This window comes from Chiloscyllium punctatum, chromosome 48 (genome assembly GCF_047496795.1).
Source record: "Chiloscyllium punctatum isolate Juve2018m chromosome 48, sChiPun1.3, whole genome shotgun sequence".
Classification (NCBI taxonomy): Eukaryota; Metazoa; Chordata; class Chondrichthyes; order Orectolobiformes; family Hemiscylliidae; genus Chiloscyllium; species Chiloscyllium punctatum.
Window position 1 is genome coordinate 60,817,137 of NC_092786.1, and position 22,886 is coordinate 60,840,022.

Consider the following 22,886-nt stretch of genomic DNA (forward strand, 5'->3'; position numbering starts at 1 on the left):
AAAAAGCAAATATCCTACATGTTGTCTTAACCATTTTATCCAGCTGTCTCAATAAATGAAGGGACTGGTGGACATGTACACTCTGATTCTCAGTGCTTCCCAGATTCCTACTATTCATCATGTATTCCCTTTCGTCATTTGACCTGCCAAAATGCATCACCTCCCATTAATCTGGATCAATAAGTCCAACTGACCGGCCTGTCTATACCCTCCTGTAATCTAAGAATATCCGCCTCACTAGTTGCCAGCCCACCAATTGTCATCTGCAAACATCTGCAAACTTACCGATTGACCCTCCTCCATTGAAGTCTAAATTGTTTATATATACCACAAACAGCAAGGGCCCCAACAGTGATCCCCGTGGGACCCAACTGGATACAGAATTCCAAACACAAAAACATTCCTCGACCATCGCCCTCTGCTTCTTGCCATTCAGCCCTTTCTGGTTCCAATTAGCCAAACTTCATTGGATCCAATAGGCTCTTACCTTTGCTTTAAGTCTCCCATGTGGGACTTATCAAAAGCCTTGCTGAAATCCATGACGTGGAGATGCAGGTGTTGGACTGGGGTGGACAAAGTCAGAAATCACACAACACCAGGTTATAGTTCAACAGGTTTATTTGAAATCACAAGATTTTAGAGCTCTGCAAGTTTGTGTGATTTCAAATAAACCTGATGGACTATAACCTCATGTTGTGTGACTTCTGACTGCATTGAAGTCCAAGTAGACTATGTGAAATGCGTGGCCCTCATCAATACACCTGATTTTCTCTTTGAAAAATTCAAGCAAGTTGGTCAGACATAACCTCCCCTTAACAAAACCGTGCTGACTATTCTTGATTAATCGCTGCCTCTCCAAGTGCAGGTTAATTCTTCCCCTCAGAATTGCCTTCAATAGTTTCCTCACTATTGAGTTTAGATTCATTGACTTATAGTTTCCTGGGTTATCCATTCTTCCCTTCTTGAATAACAATATCACACTGGCTGTACCCCAGTTTTGTGGCATGGGAGGAACTGGCCAGGGAAGAACTGAAATTGTGGTCACGGAAGTGCTTTTACTCTTTGTGAGGGCCAAGGGCGTAAAGAATTCTGAATAACAGAAAAGTTTAGGTGGTCAGTAAATGTTTTCAAGACTGCGAATACCCAAGTTACAGAATAAATGGGTTCAATGGGATTTGTAAAGAGAATGATTGCGATTGGGATTAGCTCATTGGCTGCTGCGATGGAATCCGAAGCTTTTGCTGTGTTTAATTGTCTGTGACTCCTGCAGTCGAGGTTTAAATATTACAAAGTCCCAAACACTCCATAACTCAAATTAACTGTTTTGCAGTTTGCCGAGAAATTTCAGGAAGTTAAAGAGGCAGCGAAACTGGCAAGAGATCGTTCTCAGGAGAAAACAGAAACATCAAGTAATCATTCTCGTGTAAGTAATTCTACCCTGGATGGTGAAATTATCACTGGAATTCCCTGGAATAACCCTGGAATTCTCACACTAACAGCACATGGCTGTTCCTACACCACATGGACTGCAGGAAAGCAGTCCAGCTTCCCTTTCACCAGGGTGATTGAGTACCAAGTGTGGGCCCAGCTAAGATGCTTCTATCCCAAATAAGAATGAAAATCTGAGCTCCCGGGATATGTGGTTACTGCTCAGGCTAACAGGGAGTCTAATTATTGGTGTCCATCTGATATAGGTGCTGACACTGTATGGGGCCATGGAGATTGAATCAGGGAAAGTGGAGAGGTCCCAAACACTGATAGATCTGGGGAGGGGGAGCTGTGTGGGACTTGAGAGTAATAGCAGTGATACTGAAAGGAACAGTGAGCACAGAGAAGTCCCAGAAAGAGACAGAGCAAGGGGTGGGGATCTGGTTCAACAAAACCAAAGTGAGACATAACAGGTGAGCAGGTCAGTAATTGGTGGGTGGTTCTCCCTTGTCTCTTAGTCATGGTCATAGAGATGTACAGCGTGGAAACAAACCCTTCAGTCCAACCCGTCCATGTCGACCAGATATCCTAAATTAATCTAGTCCCATTTGCCAGCACTTGGCCCATATCCCTCTAAGCCCTTCCTAATCATATATCCATCCAGATGCCTTTTAAATTTTGTAATTGTACCAGCCTTCACCACTTCCTTTGGCAGTTCATTCCAGACACTTCTGTAGGCCACCCCTCAGCGTCCGATGCTCTAGGGGAACATAGCCCCTGCCTATTCAGCCCCTGTCTATTCCTGATAAAGGACTTTTGCCCAAAACATCGATTTTCCTGTTCCTCGGATGCTACCTGACCTGCTGTGCTTTTCCAGCACCACTCTAATCTAGCCCCTGCCTATTCAGCCTTACCCTATAGCTCAAACCCTCCAAACCTGACAACATCTTTCTAAATCTTTTCTGAACTCCTTCAGGTTTCATAACATCCTTCCTATAGTAGGGAGACCAGAATTGAACACAATACCCCAAAAGTGGTCAAACCAATTTCCTGTACAGCCACAAAACTACCCTCCAAACTCAATGCATTCACCAATAAAGCTTACCAAATGCCCCCTTCACTTCCCTATCTATCTATGACTTCACTTTCAAGGAGCTATGAACCTGCACTCCAAGGTCTCTTTGTTCAGCCACACTCCTCAGGGCCTTACCATTAAGTGTATAAGTCCTGCCCTGATTTGCCTTTCCAAAATGCAGCACTTCATATTTATTTAAGTTAAACTCCATCTGCCACTCCTCAGCCCATTGGCCCATTTGGTCAAGATCCCATTGTAATCTGAAGTAATCTTCTTGGCTGTCCAATACCCCTCCAATTTTGATGTAATTTGCAAATTTACTAACCATACCTCCTGTGCTCACATCCAAATCATTATATAAATGTCAACAACAGTGGACCCAGCACCGATCCTTGTGGCACACCATTGGTCACAGGCCTCTAGTCTGAAAAACAATCCTCCACCACTACCCTCTGTCTTCTACCTTGAGTCAGTTCTGTATCCAAATGGCTAGTTCTTCCTGTATTCCATGTGATCTAACTTTGCTAACCAGTCTACAGGTGTGTTCTGTGGCTATACCCATTTCAAACAAGTATGCTGTTTTGGAAAATGTAGGGGGTGATGGATTCTCAGGGGAATGTAGCACGAACAGCCAAGTTTCTGGTATTGGGGGACTGGCTCTAATGCAATGGGGGGGGTACGTTGGCTTCCAAGCGATCAATTGTATTAGGGGATTCTCCAGTCTGAGGTACAGACAGACGTTTCTGTGGCCAGCGGTGAAAAATCAGAATGGTGTGTTGCTTCCCTGGTGCCAGGATCAAGGACGTGTCAGAGAAGGTGCAGAATGTTCTCAAGGGGGGAGGGGCCAGCAAGAGGTCATTGTCCAGATTGGAACCAACGATATAGGAAGGGAAAAGTTTGAGATTCTGAAAGGTGACGACAGAGAGTTAGGCAGGAATTTAAAAAGGAGGTCCTCGAGAGTGGTAATATCTGGATTACTCCCAGTGCTACGAGCTAGTGAGGGCAGGAATAGGAGGATAGAGCAGATGAATGCATGGCTCAGGATCTGGTGTATGGGAGAAGGATTCACATTTTTGGATCATTGGAATCTCTTTTGGGGTAAAAATGACCTGTACAAGAAGGACGGATCGCACCGAAATTAGAAGGAGACTAATATACTGGCAGGGAGATTTGCTAGAGCTGCTCGGGAGGATTTAAACTAGTAAGGTGGGACCCAGGGAGATGGTGAAGAGAGAGATCAATCTGAGACTGGTACAGTTGAGAACAGAAGAGAGTCAAACAGTCAGGGCAGGCAGGGACAAGTTAGGACTAATAAATTAAACTGCATTTAATTCAATGCAAGGGGCCTAACAGGGAAGGCAGATGAACTCAGGGCATGGTTAGGAACATGGGACTGGGATATCACAGCAATTTCAGAAACATGGCTCAGGGATGAGCAAGACAGGCAGTTGAATGTTCCAGGATACAAATGCTACAGGAAGGATAGAAAGGGAGGCAAGAGAGGAGGGGGAGTGGTGTTTTTGATAAGGGGTAGCATTACAGCTGTGCTGAGGGAGGATATTCCCGGAAATACATCCAGGGATGTTATTTGGATGGAACTCAGAAATAAGAAAGGAATGATCACATTATTGGGATTGTATTGTGGACCCCCTAATAGTCAGAGGGAAATTGAGAAACAAACTTGTAAGGAGATCTCAGCTATCTGTAAGAATTATAGGGTGGTTATGGTAGGGGATTTTAACTTCCCAAACATAGACTGGGACTGCCATAGTGGTAAAGGTTTAGATGGAGAGGAATTTCTTAAGTGTGTACAAGAAAATTTTCTGATTCAGTATGTGGATGTACCGATGACAGAAGGTGCAAAACTTGACCAACTCTTGGGAAATAAGGCAGGGCAGGTGACTGAGGTGTCAGTGGGGGAGCACTTTGGGGCCAGTGACCATAATTCTATTAGATTTAAAATAGTGATGGAAAAGGATAGACCAGATCTAAAAGTTGAAGTTCTAAATTGGAGAAAGGCCAATTTTGACAGTATTAGGCAAGAACTTTCGAAAACTGACTGGGGGCAGATGTTCGCAGATAAAAGGACAGCTGGAAAATGGGAAGCCTTCAGAAATGAGATAACGAGAATCCAGAAAAAGTATATTCCTGTCAGGGTGAAAGGAAAGGCTGGTAGGTGTAGGGAATGTTGGATGTCTAAAGAAATTGATGGTTTGGTTAAGAAAAAGAAGGAAACATATGTAAGGTATAGACAGAATAGATCGAGTGAATCCTTCAAAGAGTATAAAGGAAGTAGGAGTATACTTAAGAGGGAAATCAGGAGGGCAAAACGGGGACATGAGATAGCTTTGGCAAATAGAATTAAGGATAATCCAAAGGGTTTTTACAAATACATTAAGGACAAAAGGGTAACTAGGGAGAGAATAGGGCCCCTCAAAGATCAGCAAGGTGGCCTTTGTGTGGAGCCGCAGGAGATGGGGCAGATACTAAATGAGTATTTTGCATCAGTATTTACTGTGGAAAAGGATATGGAAGGTATAGAATGTATGGAAATAGATAGTGACACCTTGTAAAATGTCCAGATTACAGAGGAGGAAGTGCTGAATGCCTTGAAACACATAAAGGCAGATAAATCCCCAGGACCTGATCAGGGGTACCCTAGAACTCTGTGGAAATCTAGAGAAGTGATTGCTGGGCCTCTTGCTGAGATATTCATATCATCAATAGTCACAGGTGAGGTGCCAGAAGGCTGGAGGTTGGCTAACGTGTTGCCACTGTTTAAGAAGGGTGGTAAGGACAAGCCAGGGAACTATAGACCAGTGAGCCTGACCTCGGTGGTGGGCAAGTTGTTGGAGGGAATCCTGACGGACAGGATGTACATGTATTTGGAAAGGCAAGGACTGATTAGGGATAGTCAACATGGCTTTGTGCATCGGAAATCATGTCTCATAATCTTGATTGAGTTTTTTGAAGAAGTAACAAAGAGGATTGATGAGGGCAGAGTGGTGGATGTGATCTATATGGACTTCAGTAAGGCGTTTGACAAGGTTCCCCATGGGAGACTGATTAGCAAGATTAGCTCTCACGAACTACAGGGAGAACTAGCCATTTGGATACAGAGCTGGCTCAAAGGTAGAAGACAGAGGGTGGTGGTGGAGGGTTGTTTTTCAGACTGGAGGCCTGTGACCAGTGGAGTGCCACAAGGGTGCACTACTTTTTGTCATTTATATAAATGATTTGGATGTGAGCATAAGAGGTACAGTTAGTAAGTTTGCAGATGACACCAAAATTGGAGGTGTAGTGGACAACGAAGAAGGTTACCTCAGATTACAACAGAATCTGGACCAGATGGGCCAATGGGCTGAGAGGTGGCAGGTGGAGTTTAATTCAGATAAATGCGAGGTGCTGCATTTTGGGAAAGCAAATTTTAGCAGGACTTATACACTGAATGGTAAGGTCCTAGGGAGTGTTGTTGACAAAGAGACCTTGGAGAGCAAGTTCAGAGCTCCTTGAAAGTGGAGTCACAGGTAGATAGGATAGTGAAGAAGGCGTTTGGTATGCTTTCCTTTATTGGTCAGAGTATTGAGTACAGGAGTTGGGACGTCATGTTGCAGCTGTACAGGACATTGGTTAGGCTATAGTTGGAATATTGCGTGCAATTCTGGTCTCCTTCCTATCGGAAAGATGTTGTGAAACTTGAAAGGGTTCAGACAAGAATTTACAAGGATGTTGCCAGGGTTGGAGGATTTGAGCTACAGGGAGAGGCTGAACAGGCTGTGGCTGTTTTCCCTGGAGCATCGGAGGTTGAGGGGGGACCTTATAGAGGTTTACAAAATTATGAGGGGCATGGATAGGATAAATAGACAAAGTCTTTTCCCTGGGATGGGGGAGTCCAGAACTAGAGGATGAGAGGGGAAAGACATAAAAGAGACCGAAGGGGCAACTTTTTCACACAGAGAGTGCTACGTGTATGGAATGAGCTGCCAGAGGATGTGGTGGAGGCTGGTACAATTGCAACATTTAAAAGGCATTTGGATGGGTATATGAATAGGAAGGGTTTGGAGGGATATGGGCCAGGAGCTGGCAGGTGGGACTAGTTTGGGTTGGGATATCTGGTCGGCATGGATGAGTTAGACTGAAGGGTTTGTTTCCATGCTGTACATCTCTATGACTCTACCGTGAGGAACCTTGTCAAACGCCTTACTGAAGTCCATGTGAGATCACATCCACCACTCTGCCCTCATCAATCCTCTTCATTATTTCTTCAAAAACTCAATCAAATTTGTGAGACATGATTTCCCAAGCATAAACCCATGTTGACTATCCATAATTAGACCTTGCCTTTCCAAATACATGTAAATCCTGTCCCTCAGGATTCCCTCCAACAACTTGCCCACCACTAGTGTCAGGTTCACCGGTCTAATTGTTCCCTGGCTTGTCCTTGCCACATTTCTTAAGTAATGGCACCACATTAAGCAACCTCCAGTCTTCCAGCACCTTGCCTGTGGCTGTCAATGATCCAAATATCTCAGCAAGGGGCCCAGCTTCCCACAGAGTTCTCAGGTGCACCTGATCAGGTCCCAGGGATTTATCCACCTTTATGTGTTTTAAGATGCCAAACACCATCTCCTCTATTATATGAATATTTTTCAACATGTCCTTGTGACTTAATATTGATTTGTTAGGTCTGTAAGTCCAGCCTGAAAATTTTGTGTAGATAGTTAATGTTATAGAATTTCCAATTCAAATTTCTGTATGTGATAGAGATATGGTGTTTTAACATAAACAAGGCCCTTCTAGTTAGATTTAGATTTCTTACAGTGTGGAAACAGGCCCTTCGGCCCAACAAGTCCACACCACCCCTCTGAAGAGCAGCCCACTCAGACCCATTCCCCTACACCTAACACTACGGGTGATTTAGCGTGGCCAATTCACCTGGCCTGCACATTTTGGACCCACGCAGACACAGGGAGAATGTGCAAACTCCACACGGATGGTTGCCTGAGGCAGGAATTGAACCCGGGTCTCTGGTGCTGTGAGGCAGCAGTGCTAACCACTGTGCCACCATATGTAAGTAGCAGTAAGGCTGAAATAAAAGCAAGAATCCATATTTTGATGAGTTAAGATATGTCTAGGGAGCTCTGGCCCCTGATTCTCACATCACAGAGAGATATTGGAGTGTCAGAGACTGAGGGGTGACTTTATAGAATTTCATAAGATAATGATGGGCATGGTTAGGGTAAGTAGACAAGGTCTTTTTTCCAGGATAGTGGAGTCCAAATCTAGACAGCGTGGGTTTAAGGTGAGAAGGGAAAGATTTAAAAATTACCTGAGGGGTAATATTTTCATGCAGAGGTTGGTGTGTGTGTGGAATGAATTGCCAGAGGAAGTGGTTGAGTCTGGTACAATTACAAAATTTACAAGGCATCTGGATGGGTATATGAATAGAAAGGGTTTAGAGGGATATGGGCCAAGTGCTGGCAAATGGGACTAGCTTAATTTAGGATATCTGGTCAGCATGTTGGACAAGTTGGACTGAAGGGACTGTTTTTATGCTGTCTGACCCCATGATTCTATGACTCTGTAAATATAAATTCAAATTTCAGAGATTTATGATTTGATTTATTGTTGTCACATGGTACCAATATACAGTGAAAAGTATTGTTTTGCATACTAATCATTCATAAGTACATCAGATTAATGGAACAAAATGCAGAATACAGTGTTACAGCTACAGAGAAGGTGTAGAGAAAGATCATCCCTGATATATGAGAGGTCCATTCAAAAGTCTGATAACAGTGGAGAAGATGCTGTTCTTGAATTTGAGAAGTGTAGGAATATGATACGAGTAATAGGGGATTTTAACTATCCAAGTATTAACATAGTGTGCAACATAGGGAGAGAGCAAACTTCTTAAGTTATATCCAGGAGAATGTTTTTTATCCAGTACATAGAAAATCCACAGAGGAGGAGTCCTGGATCTAATACTTGGAAATGAGTCTGCACAGGTGAAAGGCACATACATTGGAGTATATGTAGGAGAGCATTTTGGATACAGTGACCAGAACCCAATTAGATTAGATTAGATTAGATTACTTACAGTGTGGAAACAGGCCCTTCGGCCCAACAAGTCCACACCGCCCCGCCGAAGCGTAACCCACCCATACCCCTACATCTACCCCTTACCTAACACTATGGGCAATTTAGCATGGCCAATTCACCTGACCTGCACATCTTTGGATAGATTTAGGATTGTTATGGAAAAAGGATAAGGTTGGGCTGGGAATAAAGTTCTAAATTGGAGATAGTCCAATTTTACTTGATTTGATCAATGTGCATCAATCTAGTTACAATTGTGTCCAAGTAGTGGGAAGCATTCAAGGAGGAAACAGCAAGAATACAAGGTAAATCTGGTCCTGGAAAGGCAAAGAGTGGGGCCAAGACCAGAGAACCCTGGATGTCATACAATTTACAGTTAGGATTAAGGGAAAACTTTATAGTTGGTACCAAGGATTCAATATGGCAGAGTCCCTAGAGGAGAATAAAAATGCAGGGGAATTTAAAAAGTAAATTAGGAAAGCAAAGAAAGTTTATGAGTGAGCATTGGCAGGTAGAGGGTTTTCTAAATCTATAAAAAGCAGGAGGCTGACGAGGGAAAGAGTGTGGTTCATTGGAGACCATTCAGGTAATTTATGTGCAGAAGGTGTGGATACAATCCTCAATAAATACATTACATTGAAGGAAAAGGATAACATTGGCAGAGATATTAGGGCAGGGAACTGTCAAGTATTAGAGGAAACTATTACTTGGTCAGAGAGAGAGAAGGTAGTACAGAGGTTAGTAGCTTTAAAAGTGGATAAATCTGCTGAACCCTGGCTGAGATACATCCACAGCTTTTGAGGAAGGCAAGGCTGGTGAGAATCAGGGGCCCTGGCAGTAATTTTCTAAACCTGATCACGGGGGAGACAAAGTGCAGACTGGAAAGTACTGAAGATCAGAGACACTTTGTGCATATCACCACCCCCTGGAGGGAGAAGGGCAGGTAGGTACGGTGAGGTGGGCATGCAGGGCAGCAAGTGGTGAAGAAGGCAAATGGTAAGTTGACCTCTGTGAGAGGATTTGAGTCCATGAGAGGAATGTCTTGCTGCAACTGAACAGTGCCTTGGTAAGACCACATCTGGAGTATTGTGTGCAACTTTGGTCTCCTTATCTGAGGACAGATATTCTTGCAACAGGGGGAGTGTGGTGAAGGTTTCCTGGATTAATTTCAGAGATGGCAGGAGTGACATATGAGGAGAGACTGGATCAGTCAGGACTGTATTCACTGGAATTCAAAAGAATGCGGGAGGATCTCATAGAAACATACAAATGTCTAACAGGACTAGGACTAACCACAGGAAGGATATTCCTGGTGACTGGGCTGTCCAGAACCAGGGGTCACAGTTTAAGGACATAGGGGAAACCATTTAGGACTGTGATGAGGAGAACTGTCTTCATCCAGTGTAGTGAGCCTGTGGAATTCTCTGCCACAGAAAGCAATTGAGGCCAAAATATTGAATGTTTTCAAAAAAGGGATCAGATATAGTTTGTGTGATAAAGGGAATCCAAGGGTATGGGAAGAGAGCAGGAACAGGGGACTGAGTTGGATGATCAGCCATGACCAAATTGAATGGCACAGCAGACGGGAAGGGCCGAATGGCCTACTCCTGCTTCTATTTTCTAAATTTCTATGTTTTATCAAAGTTTGGATGAGACTCATATGGGGCTTAAACCCGTTACAGCTCAGTTGGACCAAATGTCTTGTAAATTCTGCATCCCATTTTTTTGTCAGGCTCAAAGTTTAAGGACTGCATCTGATCCTGAATTCCTCATTCTATCTTCTTTCCTAATCAATTTAGGAGTCCAGCCATGAAACCCCATCTTCTCCACAAGCATCAAGTGTAAATGGAACTGACGATGAGAAGGCAACGCGTCCTCCCCCCATTGAGAGCCTCCTGAAGAATGAGAATGACCGGATCAAATTAGTCTCAACTCAAGGGTGAGATGAATCACTCCATCAAACAGAGAGAGAATCACAGGGGAACAGCCAGGGCTCTGCATGCCTGTATCACAGGGTGCTAGAACAGACCTTGCACTGTAATTCCACATATGGGTACCGCTGGGCTGAGACTGTGCAGGTGGAGATTACACAACCTACTCTTTGTAGATCTTTGATCCTCTACTTCATTCTGGGAATCCCATGTAGTGATTTGTTCCCATTCTGATCTCTGAAAGACTTGTTGCTAATTTCTCCCTGAGTATTGTGGAGGGGCCTCAATGATCAATCCTCAAGTGCATTTGTGACAATCACCGAGAAATTCATTCTGAGGTTTTACCATCGCCTTTTTACTCCCAACAATAATCTACCAACACATTGCCTGGCCTTGTGAAAAACTAAAATACTACTGCAGGTGCTGGAAATCTGACATAAAAACAGCAAGTGCTGCCAATACTCTGTAGGTCTAGCAGCATCTGTGGAGAGAAGCAGAGTTTAATGTTTCAGGTCAATGACCTTTCAATAGGTTCAAACTTTGTTATTTATTTCCTTTTAAATAAAGCAGCTGTTTCTGCCTGGAGCTTGTCTATAAACGTCCCCTGAATCGCCAGCAGATAGTTGGGGATTTCGGAATTATTCATTCTCACTCTTAACTCAGCTTGAGTAGTTGGAATACACTCTGTCGCCTGATCCATTTTCCCATGCCATCTGCGCTTGTCTTGTTATAGGTCGCTCTGGAATCAGATCCACTCAGACAGTGATCCTTCTCTCTTGGTCAAGATCATTAGCACCCAAACAGCTTGTCAGTATTTTCATGAAATATCTCAAACTCCAGAGACTTGAAGCCCCTTGAGTGTCCATCCAGAGTATCTTGCTATTGCGAAGCTGCCTTCACATTAATTATTCAACATGTCCATCGTGGGCCCTGAGCAGTCTCTTAGGAGTATTGGAGCTCATCTGCCACTTAGACTGTGCACCGAGGAGAGTCTGTGAGGTGGGTCACAGCTGTGGTCCTGATCCTATGAATGGTCTAATTGAGGATCTCCTGGCATTCTTACACAGAGGGAATTAGTTAGAGATAAAGTGAATGCAGCTTGTACAGTTTGCTGTGTTGCTTTCTCTCTCTAATACTGGATTGGGCCTTCCAGGAGTTTGGTTTGGAAACAAGAGGAATGACGTCATGGATGAGAATGGCTGGCATTTAAAATATGGGCTTTCTTTTCCTGTTGTTTTAGTTCATATCTGAATGTTGAGGGCGCTGTAACAGATGCTGAGAGCACAGAAAGTAAATTTGAGGGGGTGAAATTGTGACATGTTTTTTCTCTGTTTAGGCCTGCTGCTGCCAAGAAATGGGAGCAGGAACTCCAGACCTTGGGAGAGAACAACGCTCGACTCAGTATTGCATTGCAAGAGTCAACAAATAATGTAGAACATTGGAAAAAGCAACTGTTGCTGTGTAAGGAAGAAGGAGAGAAACTCCGGCAGAAGGTTAGTGACTGTGGTTTTGTTGGAAATGGGGTTGGGGAGGTGGGGTTGGAGATGGGTTTGAAGATGGAGTTGGTAATTCTTGGTTTTCTTCCCATTCAGCAAAGTCTCTCATTTAATCTGTGGGTTTTTCTGGCTCGGCCAGTAAAGATTAAACACTCACTTTCATGCTGTGCACTGGGGTGGAGGTGGACTGGGGGAGGTGGGGGTTTGATCTCACAGTCCAGCCCCACAGGTCATCAACCCGCCCAAGAAAAGAAAAACAAGATGTGAACTAGCCAAAGTGCTTTCCTTCCTGTCAGCACTTGGCCTGAAACAACAGGTTAGAAATCTCGCTTGGTCAGAACTGGAAAAGTTCTGCACTTTGTGCTGGTTTCATACTTTCATAGTAATAGAAGCAGGACCCATTGAGCCTGCTCATGATTCATTAAGATCATGGCTGATCCATCCATCATTTCAGCTCCTCCTACCTGCATTATCCCCTTAACCCTTAATTCTCCTACCATGCAAAAACACATTGAACTCTGTCTTGAATATACATAATGAATCTGCCCCTAGTGCTTTCTTGGGCAGAGAATTCCATAGATTCCCTACTCTCTGGGAAAGGCATTCCTCCTCATCTCTGTCCTAAATCTACCTTCCTGACCTTGAGGCCATGTCCTCTAGTCCTAGTCTCACCCACCAGTGGAAACAACTTGCCTGCCTCTATCTTATCCATCCCTTTCATAATTTTATATGTATCTAAGACCCACTCTCATTCTTCTAAAGTCTAACTAAATTCTACAGTCCCAGGCAGCTCAACCTCTTATCGTAGGGTAACTCCCTCATCTCTGGAATCAACCTGGTGAACCTCCTCTGCATGGCCTCCAAAGCAAGGATATCCCTCCTCAAGGTGCAGAGTCACCTTCACCTTGTACAATTGCAGCAGAACCTCCCTGATCTTAAATTCAATCCCTTTAGCAATGAAAGCCAATATTTTGTTTGCCTTCCTGATTACCTGTTTCACCTGCAAGTCAACTTTTAATGATTAATGTATGAGCACTCCTAAGTCCCTCTGCACAACAGCATGCTGCAATCTTTCACCATATAAATAATACTCTGACCCACTAGTTTTACTTCCAAAGTGGATAACCAACGTTTACCAACATTGTACTCCACCTGGCAGACCCTTGCCCACTCACCTAACCTATATAGATCTCTCTGCAGACCTGCCACATCTTCTGCACAGTTTGCCTTTTCACTCAATTTAGTGTCATCAGCAAACTTGGATACATTACACTCTGTTTCTTATTCCAAATCATTGATATATCTGCAAATCTGGGTGTTTCATGGCCCTCAGTCAGAGTGCAGTTTGGAAATCCCTGTTTTCCCACTTACAGGGGAGACTCAGCAACACCAAATCCCAGACTGAAGGTGAAAGATCTCCTCAGAGACCCACTGGGTCCTTGGCGGAAATCCACTTTCAGATATGATTATATTTTGTTGAATCAAGGGAAAGGTTGTTGAGATACACGGAGGAAGAATCGAGAACTCTCTGCAGTTTTCAATTGTTCTGGGGGAACATTGAACAAAACCTTCTGGAAGTTTAAGCTGGACTCACAGAGGCCGAGGTATGCGGAGAATTTCCCAGTCAGGGCTGAGTGGAGGCATGAGGAACACCCATGCCAGTCACACTGTTCCAGAACCTTCTGCAACTTGTTTTAATGATAACTCTGGAGGAAACAGGGCAGATGTTGAAGAGAGTACATGAAATGGGTTAGAATGTAAGAGCAGGGAGATTCTGCTGGATCATGAGTTAGGCCACAATCTGAGTACTATGAGAAGTTTTGGTCACCTTAGCACTGAAAGAATGTAATTGCATTAGAGAAGGGACAAAGGAGATTTATGTGGATTTTGGAGGATTAGAAAGCTGCCACTATCAGGAAAAAGTTGACAGATTAAGCTTATTCCCATTGGAACAGAAAAGGCAGAGGGGGTGTAGAAAATGGGTAGAGAGAATGGGAGTGGCCGTTTAGTTTAGCAAAGACATTAGTGACCAGGACACATAGATTTAAAGATTTAAAGTAATTTGGGCAGAAGCATTGGAGGGGAGAAAGGAAAAAAGTATTTTCTTTCTCCAGAGGCTGTTTTAGATTAGATTCCTTACAGCGTGGAAACAGGCCCTTCAGCCCAACAAGTCCACACTGATCCTCCAAAGAGTAACCCATCCCCCTCTGATTAATGCACCTAACACTGTAGGCAATTTAGAATAGCCAATTTACCTGACCTTCCCATCTTTGGAGTGTGGGAGGAAGCCCACACAGACACAGGGAGAATGTGCAAACTCCACACAGACAGTTGCCCGAGGCTGGAATTGAACCTGGGACCCTGGTGCTATGAGGCAGCAGTGCTAGCAACTGTGCCCCCCATGTTGTGGTGTCTGAATTCACTGCCTGAAAGGCATAAACATTAGGGGCAGAATGGAATAAACTCTTATTCCATTTTCATTTTCCAAATATTCCAGATATCGGAGGAGGACAAATGTGCAATAGATGGCGGGTGTAGGACAGTATGTAAATTGCTCCATTGAGGGCCAGCATGGATACAATGGGCCAATTGGCCTCTTTCTGGGCCGAAACAATTTGATAATTCTATGTGATGGTGAGGTTGATGTTCAGATGCAGTGAGGATGGAAGGGGAGAGCAAGCAGTAATTACCCTACAGGGAATTCCGGCTGAATTCCTGCCACATATCATTTCCCAAATACACCTGGGGCCTTCCTAGAGGTTTTATCACATGATCTCCCCCATCCCCTCTTCTGCCGTTGACAGTCAGAGTCAACTGACCAATCAAATAGCTTGCTTCCCCGTGCCCCTCTGTATCTCTCTCTCCACACTCACTGCCTGTCCTGCTGAATGTTTCCAGCATCTTCTCATTTTTATTTCACATTTTCAGCATCTGCTTTATTTTGATTTCTTTTATACTTTCATGGATAATTAAAAAGCTTAAAGGGTGACATGGTGGCTCATTGCTGCCTCTCACAGCACTAGGGACCTGGGTTCAATTCCAGCCTCGGGTGACTGTCGTGTAGAGTTTGCACATTCTCCCTGTGTCTGCATGGATTTCCTTGGAGTGCTCCAGTTTCCTTCCACAGTCCAAAGATGTGCAGGCTAGGTGGCTTGGCCATGGGAAATGTGGGCTTATGGGGATAAGGCAAAGCGGTGGGTCAGTGTGGATGGAGTGGGCCGAATGGCCTATTTCTGCATGGTAGAGATTCTATGATTAACCAAACATTTGCTTCTCTTAATGTCCCAGTGATTTGCCTAGGGCAAGGGTCTGTACCCAGTGAGTGAAACTTTAATTCCTGGTATTTTCAAAACTAACATATCTCTTGATTATTGGACTGCAGTGACTGTCATTTGATAACTGAGGATCCAGGTCACCTGAATAATTCTTCTGCTGAACATTAGGTGAGGTTTTAACTTATTGATAATCCTTTCCCTCCCACAGAGTTAAAACCAGATCCAATTTCTTGTACAGAGCGCCTGTGACATACTTGTTATCAAAGTGGCTGAGAGGAGTTAGGAAGGTGGTTTCCTCCTTTGTGATGTTTCTATCTCAAACCCTCAGATGATGGAGCTGGAGGCTCAGTGTGCTGACTTCAATCTGGAGAAAGAGAGGAATACGCGACTGACTCGAACTGTGAAACAGCTGGAGACTGACATTCATGAAAAGGAGCTGGTTTGTGGTTTCGGTTTCTTAACGGGGAAAGCTATTGATATGGGAACGTTTTCACGTTGCTAATGCCTCAGTTACCAGGCCAGGACTGAACTGTGCTGTCCCCAGTAACTGATCCAAATGGTGGTGACAGAATCTGTGTGATGTCCAGGACCTATCAGTGAATACCCCTACCATGCTTATTATTAAAAGGTAGGAATTGAAAGGTGAGGGATGTAGGAGCTGGTGTTAAAGTCACTTAAGATGTGGTGAATAAGTTTCTGGTTTGTCACCTCTTAAACTGGCCCAGCACTGATGGACTGAACACTCTCACATGGTTGGAGACTCTCAGTCTCACCTACTAGTGTTGGACCCACAGCACAAAGTGGCTGCACTCTGGTTGAAAGGTGAGCCACTGTAGCATTGTCAAAGGCTGCTAACTGCCCAGTATGGGACGGAGAGTGTGCTGGGTGCTGTGTGAACGCAGGGCAAAAGCCACGCATCCGTCTTCCCAGAATGAACCGTGGGTGGTGTTCCTTCCAAAGGAAACTGTTTGCAGAAGCCATGAGAACAACAGACAGAATGGAATAAAAGTAATCTGCTGAGATTATTGAGGGAAAATGTTTTGGACATTCACTGAGGAGGGGTATTCTAGGAATCAAAACTGTATTGAGTTTAATTTAAGATTTGCTTACACCCCACCAGCTTCTATATTCAGCATTCCAGGCTCCAGTGTGATGTCACCACCAAACACATCTTCCCAGCATTCCAATGATTTTTGTCCCTGATCCACTTTTCAATGCAGTCCCACTATCCCTCCTTTTTATTTCCTCCATTTCTATTGTCCACAGCCCCAAATACTCCTTTCAGATTAAACAGCAATTCAGTAAGGTCTCTTTCATTTAAGAAGCATGTGCTCACTCCTCATAATGCAGCTTCCTCGGCAGTTTTGGATCAACTGCTTTTTTGATTAACCCAGCCTTACTCTACAGAAGCTCAACTGCAACTTAAAAAGAACAGTTTATCATCTTTTCTATCACGGAATCCTCCAGTGTGGAAACAGACCCTCCGAAGAGTAACCCACCCAGACCCATTCCCCTGTCCATATGTTTACCCCTGACTAATGCACCTATCTTTGGATTAGTCATGCTACAGCCTTCTGGATTCAATGCTCCATTCAATTATTTCACATCATAACCATTGCTCCCACTTGTTCAGAAAACAGGTGTCGGTTCTGCCTTTGTCATTTTCTGATTCTTGAGATGCACCATGCTCCTTTCATTACTGCCCCCTTTCACTGTGCACCATCAGTCCTTCTGGCATTTAATTGCTGCTACCTTTCACCCAACCAGAGCATCCCTTCTGTCCTTTCCCTCCTCCATCTCCTTCCTTACTGTACACTCTCATACAGTTTCTGAGTTCTAATGAAAGGTCATACACTGGAAATATTAACTGCTTCTTTTTCCACGGGTGCTGTCTGACCTGCCAAGCGTTACTGCATTTTGGTTTTAATTCAGATTAAGAAGAGTATTATGATGATTGGCCAAGAAATTATGTTTGATGGGAATGGTTCCATCAATTTATATTCTAGAAGTTTCTGTGCAGCCCAGGAAGATGTGATTACCATGATGCTGAGTTGTTTGTGGAAAAGTATTTCTGTTTTATTTCCCCCAGGAGTTGGAGAGGCTGAGGGAGGAGGCTCAGGTCATTCCCCAGCTCCTGGCTGAGTGCGAAGCTTTAAGGGAACGTCTCCAGGTACAGTGTATGTGTTTGGTGGCAGGCAGGCAGTGTCCTGAGGCCAAAACTTATTCCTCAACCAACATCAGCAAAACAAACTGCTGACTGTGGGATCTTGCTGTGTGTATCAATTGACTGATATTTTCCTACAACTTTTGAAGTTATATATTGCTGGGAAGCTCATGAAAGTTTCTAGAGTAGCACAAACCCTTTCCATTTTTCTCACGGCCATAGGCAGCAACAGATATAGCCTGGTGCTAGCTACCATTCTGTATCAAGCAGCATGACTATTACACTGCGATATTCTCTGTCTCTATGTCTGCCTGTCTCTCTCTATCTCTCACTCACTCTTCCTTCCATGCTATGGTTCAAACTGGATGTTAAAATGTAACTGTTTTGTTTAATGCCCCTCACTTGGAGTTAGTTTACAATTTTCTTGTGTAAGTGTTGTCCCTGGTGGATGGTACTCTGTGGGTTATGTGTATTTTAGGTAAAAGTGACCACAATTGATATCCGTAATTTGAATCATGCATGGGACAAGCTGACCTAGAAAGTAAACACATCCTGCAGGAGAATTTGTTTTAAATTCTTCTGTGATTAAACTCAAAGCCTTTTATCATGACTGCTTCGAGATCTTTTCACAGTCAGACTTGTCCCCAGAAAAAAAACAATATTCAGGATGTCCTGTGTCCCTGCCTCAGATACTGCCACAGATATAGGCTGTAACCTATTACAGGGATACATTGGTGTAATGGGAATATCACTGGTTTTCGTACCCAGAGCCCCCAAGCCGATGATCTAGGGATGTAGGTTCAAATCACAACATGGTTATAGTGAAGTTTGAATTCAATGAAATATCTGGAATGATGACCATGTAATGATAATAAATCATTATAAAACCCTGACTGATTAACTGATGCCCTTTTTCTTAGGAAAGGAACTCTATCATTTGACCCACAGCAATGTCCCTTCTGAAATGGCCAAACAAAGCCACTCAGTTCAAGAGCACAATCTTGACAGCATCTCTTACTCCCTTATCCCCTCTCTGGTTTCAGGCAGCGGAGAATTCAAACAAGGAGCTGGAAAACAAAGCAAACTCATTAAAGACAAATGTTGAAGAAAGTCGGCAGAAACAGAGCGACCTGAAGAAAGAGTTAACGGCATTTCTGGAAGTTCTGGATGGAAAAATTGATGAGCTTCATGGATTCCGACAAGGCCTGGCCAAATTGGGGATGGACAATTGAGGATGGGGCATTAGGGGGTGACAACAGAGAGTGACATCTGTAATATCGAGAGGTGGGTGAGGTTGGGAAAGATAGGGGACTTGTTTGGGTCATGAGGACAGGGGCGGGGGTTCAAGGTAGGAGACTTGGGGATGACAGACCAACTGGTGTCCTTGCCCTGACCCCTGACCCATGACCCATGAGGTGAAAATACCTTTAACCTGGATAAATCTGGAGAGGGAAGTGAATTTGCTGCCAAATTTAGGTGAGGCTACTTCAAACACAAGTTTCCGTTATTTCAGCCCAATACAAACAATCCCATCAATGACAGAATGCTAAGTGTCTATGTACAAGAAAGCAAGTAATTGATGTGGGAATGATCTCCTTGCCAACTCAATGTGCACATATTCCTGAAGGTTTGGTCCTGTGATCATCTGGCCAAACCCTCTTTTTGACTCATTACTCACCTTTTATAAATAATTAACCAGACCCATTAAGAAAATGACAAAAACACAATTTTATGATGTCCCTCCTGGGTTTCTGCACATTTGGAAAATGTATCTTTAATTCCTAGAGATTTCTGTCCTGAACCATTGCCAAGGACTAGACCAAGTAGGAGTGTGTGGGTTTGAAATTTGAGCTGTATCATTTGTGTAATCAGTTTTGAGCAGAAAACTGCTCACATTTCATTTTCTGATTGTATGAATGATGTTGAAAGCACAACTTGAGTTTATTTGGAGAGTTCTGGAGAACAGAAAAACTGCCTGCGGATTTTAGTGCGTTTTTAATGTTTGTTTCTTATTGACAGGAATAAATATTAACCTTACATTTTAAAAGTCTACTTAGTTCAGGTTTCATCGTGCGCTTGTGTGTGTGCAATGTGTGAATATACAGTGTGGGTGCATTTGGGACTGGGCTGAGGAACTTTGAATGTGGACTGTATTCTTGTTATTGTACTTGTGCTGATCCTGCCTTTAATTTATTTAAAAAGCTTTTTCAATAGGCTAAGTATAGTGGTAGGACCATTCTTGATTCTTTACCAGCGAGCCGTGGGAGGCTGCTGAGGAAGCTGAATACTAATCCAGGATTGGTGCTGATCCCCTGCAGTGACTCAGTGCATTACTGATTTACTCAACATCCCCCAGTAACAAATAGGTGATTCCAGGAAAGGCTGAATATTAATTCCTGTAGCAGCCTCTTATCTAAGAAAATGAGAAAATCAATTGAGGCGTAAACAAAAGGCTATACTTTGAGTGCAGACATCTTAAAGTCTCTGGGACTGGCAGAGCGGACAGAGATAGAGAAGATGTAGAGGCTAGAGGAGATGATGGATATAGAGAGGGGGTGTAGGGGCTGGAGGGGGTTACAGAGATAGGGAGGGGATGTAGGGACTGGAGGAGGTGATGGAGATAGGAAAGGGTGTAGAGGCTGGAGGAGGTGATGGAGATAGGGAGGAGTGTAGGGGCTGGAGGTGGTGATGGAGATAGGGAGGAGTGTAGGGGCTGGAGGTGGTGATGGAGATAGGGAGGGGCGTAGGGGCTGGTGAAGGTGACCGAGATGGGGGGTTTGTAGGGGCTGGAGGAGATGACAGAAATTGGAGGTTTGGAGGGGCTGGAGGAGGTGATGGAGATTGGGAGGGGCTGGAGAAAATGAAGTGTCAGAGGAAGTGCATAAGTTTCTAAAGAGTTCACCATCCAACCCTTTAGCAGAAGCATTCATGATGGAATCTGTAGATCGTGCATTGCCTGTCTCAGAACCCATGAAACCAAACTGGAAGTGAGCTTTCTTGATCTCGAGAGACTGTTTACAAGAGACCAAGAAGGCAGCAGGAATTTGTGTGAAGTGGACAAAGACAGTAAACTTTTAGGTGAGTTGACAGTTCTGGAGGTTAGGCTGTGGGAAGTCGGTATTGGGTGTGTTCCAATCGATGAGTCTCGAGGTGAGGATTTCAGCTGCTGATGAGCTCAGACAGGACAAAGGTCATACTGATGGTGTGTTTGGAAGCTGGTAGCGGGGGTGTGGATGGTGGACAGTGAGCAGTGGATCGGGGGTGAGGGGGCAAGAAGGTGGGGGATGAGCAAATATCTGACCTTTCCCCCTCATTCAGTTCCAGGAGAGATTAGTGCTGGAGCTGAAAACTAGAGTCACCATCAGCAAACTGACAGCAAACTTGTCCCAATGACTAAAATATCCTCTATCATAATCCCCAATGCAATCTGGTTCCTGGACCACCAGATGTTAACCCTTTGTAATGAAATCCAAGTTCACAGAAATAGCAGAACTTTAACTAAAAAGTCATCACAAATGTGCCTCTATACACAAAAAGACAAAAGCTGGGAATTTCTTTGAGGAGGGATGGGGTGATCCAGGGATATTGGTGGCTTTGAGCTTTTGTTGACTCATTAATCCAACATCGTTCCCCAGATACTATACAAGCCCAGATACAATATAACCCATGCTGTGTTGCAGCACCAATGAGGTTTGAAATGAACGGGGGCGAAAGGAGAGAAGATGTTTCAGAATAATTCTATACATTGTTGAATTGTGGCAGCAATCCTCAGTGAGAGGACCTGTTGCCATGACAACAGCTGTTTCTGGGGTTTCACTTTGCTGCTATTTGCAAAAAGCGTTTCTGGAACTGCGCAAAGTGACAGCGACAGAAACATGGAACTGGAATTACAGGGAGACCCAGAAACTTCTGGAAATGCTCAGCATGTTAGGCAGTGTCTGGGAAGAGTGAGATTCAGAGAGAGAAATAGAGACACAGAGAGACAGTGACCTCTTGCATTCTTTTCTCAATTAAACAGTTTGATGATTTTCTTTGTAACTATGGGCTGACTGGTGATATTGGTTTAATTCTGTTTAAAGGGCCTGAAGCATTGGCTCTGTTTCTTTCTCCACTGATGCTATCAGCTCTGCTGAGCATTTTAAGCAATTTCTACTTTTGCTTTTAGATTTCTGGGGCCTGTGGTATTTTATTTCTGGCAGTACAGTCCATTCCTTTATTCATCGCTTCCCTTCTTAAAGAGGTGACTGAGGATTGTCAGTGCCCAGCTCTATGTCATCACTGAGTTAAAACCCCGACAGCATGTGGGTGAACCTTTACCCCAGGTCAGGAAGACAGTTCACCACCACCACCTTCACCAGAGCTGTTATGAAATTGGCAGGAAATGCTGGCCCAGCCAGCAACTCCCTCATTCTGCGAATTATGATTTATTCTCCATTGCTTTTTATCTCAGAGCAGAAAGAGGATCTCTGATTAGACCAGCCATTCCTCTCTATCCAAACAGCACCTTATTCATCAGGTAGATGGAGAAAGGGCTGTGCAACTGTGAGAGGCATCCCAGCTCCTATCTAGTATATTCCAGTTTTGGGGAGGTAACAGTCGGGTTGGTTTCTCATCCCCCTTTGGATTGAGCTGCTGGTGATTCGGAGATATTCAGGACAGATCAGGGAACGGTCATCCACGAGGAAACAGGGACAAGCTGTATTTTCCAGATTGAGAATAACTATAAGCTAAGAAACACAGAGTCGGGGTTAACGTTATTTCCTCCGATGGTGGATGTTGGGGTCTGATTTTTCACTGGTTGTTTCAGAATTAGAAAATCTACCTGAGAATCAGGAATTTGAGAGACACCAGAATTGGGACATAATACTGAGGATGATCCTGCAGAATACAATGAGACATGAACAAATTCACTGAACAGTGTAAGTATCAAATTAATCTCAGGAATGCAAGTGTGAGATGATGTGTTTTGATGTGATAGGAGATCACCTGCTTCTTGGAAATTATGTGTGTAAACAATACAGGTGCAGAGGGATTTGGGAATACAGAGAAAATCAAGCAGCAATACAGTTTAATAAAGACATTAAAAAAAAACAACCACAGCCATCTTCCTGTGTGTCAGATATGACTCCAACCAACAAAGAGTTTGTCCACAGACTCCCATTGATTCCAGTTTTACCAGGGCTCCTTGATGCCACACTCGGTTAAATGCAGCCTTGATGTCAAGGACTGTCACTCTCACCTCATTGCTGGAAGACCAGCTCTTTGTCCATTTGAACCAAGGCTGTACTGAGGTCAGGAGCTGAGTGACCCTGGCAGAATCCAATCTGGGCATCACTGAACAGTTTAGTGCTGAACAGGTGCTGCTTGATAGCATTATTGATGACACCTTCCATCACTTTACTGATGATTGAGAGTAGA

The 22,886-nt window shown here is 43.9% G+C and overlaps 1 protein-coding gene across 4 annotated transcripts in view; it reads left to right on the forward strand.

Annotated features, from left to right (window-relative positions):
* The window catches only part of homer2 (homer scaffold protein 2), a 201,452-nt gene extending 181,937 nt beyond the window's left edge, over positions 1 to 19,515 (forward strand). For all 4 annotated transcript variants that reach the window (XM_072565404.1, XM_072565403.1, XM_072565402.1 and 1 more), the window contains 6 exons: positions 1,331 to 1,423; positions 10,402 to 10,541; positions 11,870 to 12,026; positions 15,633 to 15,743; positions 17,394 to 17,474; positions 18,512 to 19,515. In XM_072565404.1, coding sequence (XP_072421505.1) covers positions 1,331 to 1,423; positions 10,402 to 10,541; positions 11,870 to 12,026; positions 15,633 to 15,743; positions 17,394 to 17,474; positions 18,512 to 18,700 — 771 coding nt within the window. In that variant the 3' untranslated portion in view covers positions 18,701 to 19,515. The remainder of the gene's footprint in view (positions 1 to 1,330; positions 1,424 to 10,401; positions 10,542 to 11,869; positions 12,027 to 15,632; positions 15,744 to 17,393; positions 17,475 to 18,511) is intronic.
* Positions 19,516 to 22,886: the final 3,371 nt, after the last annotated feature.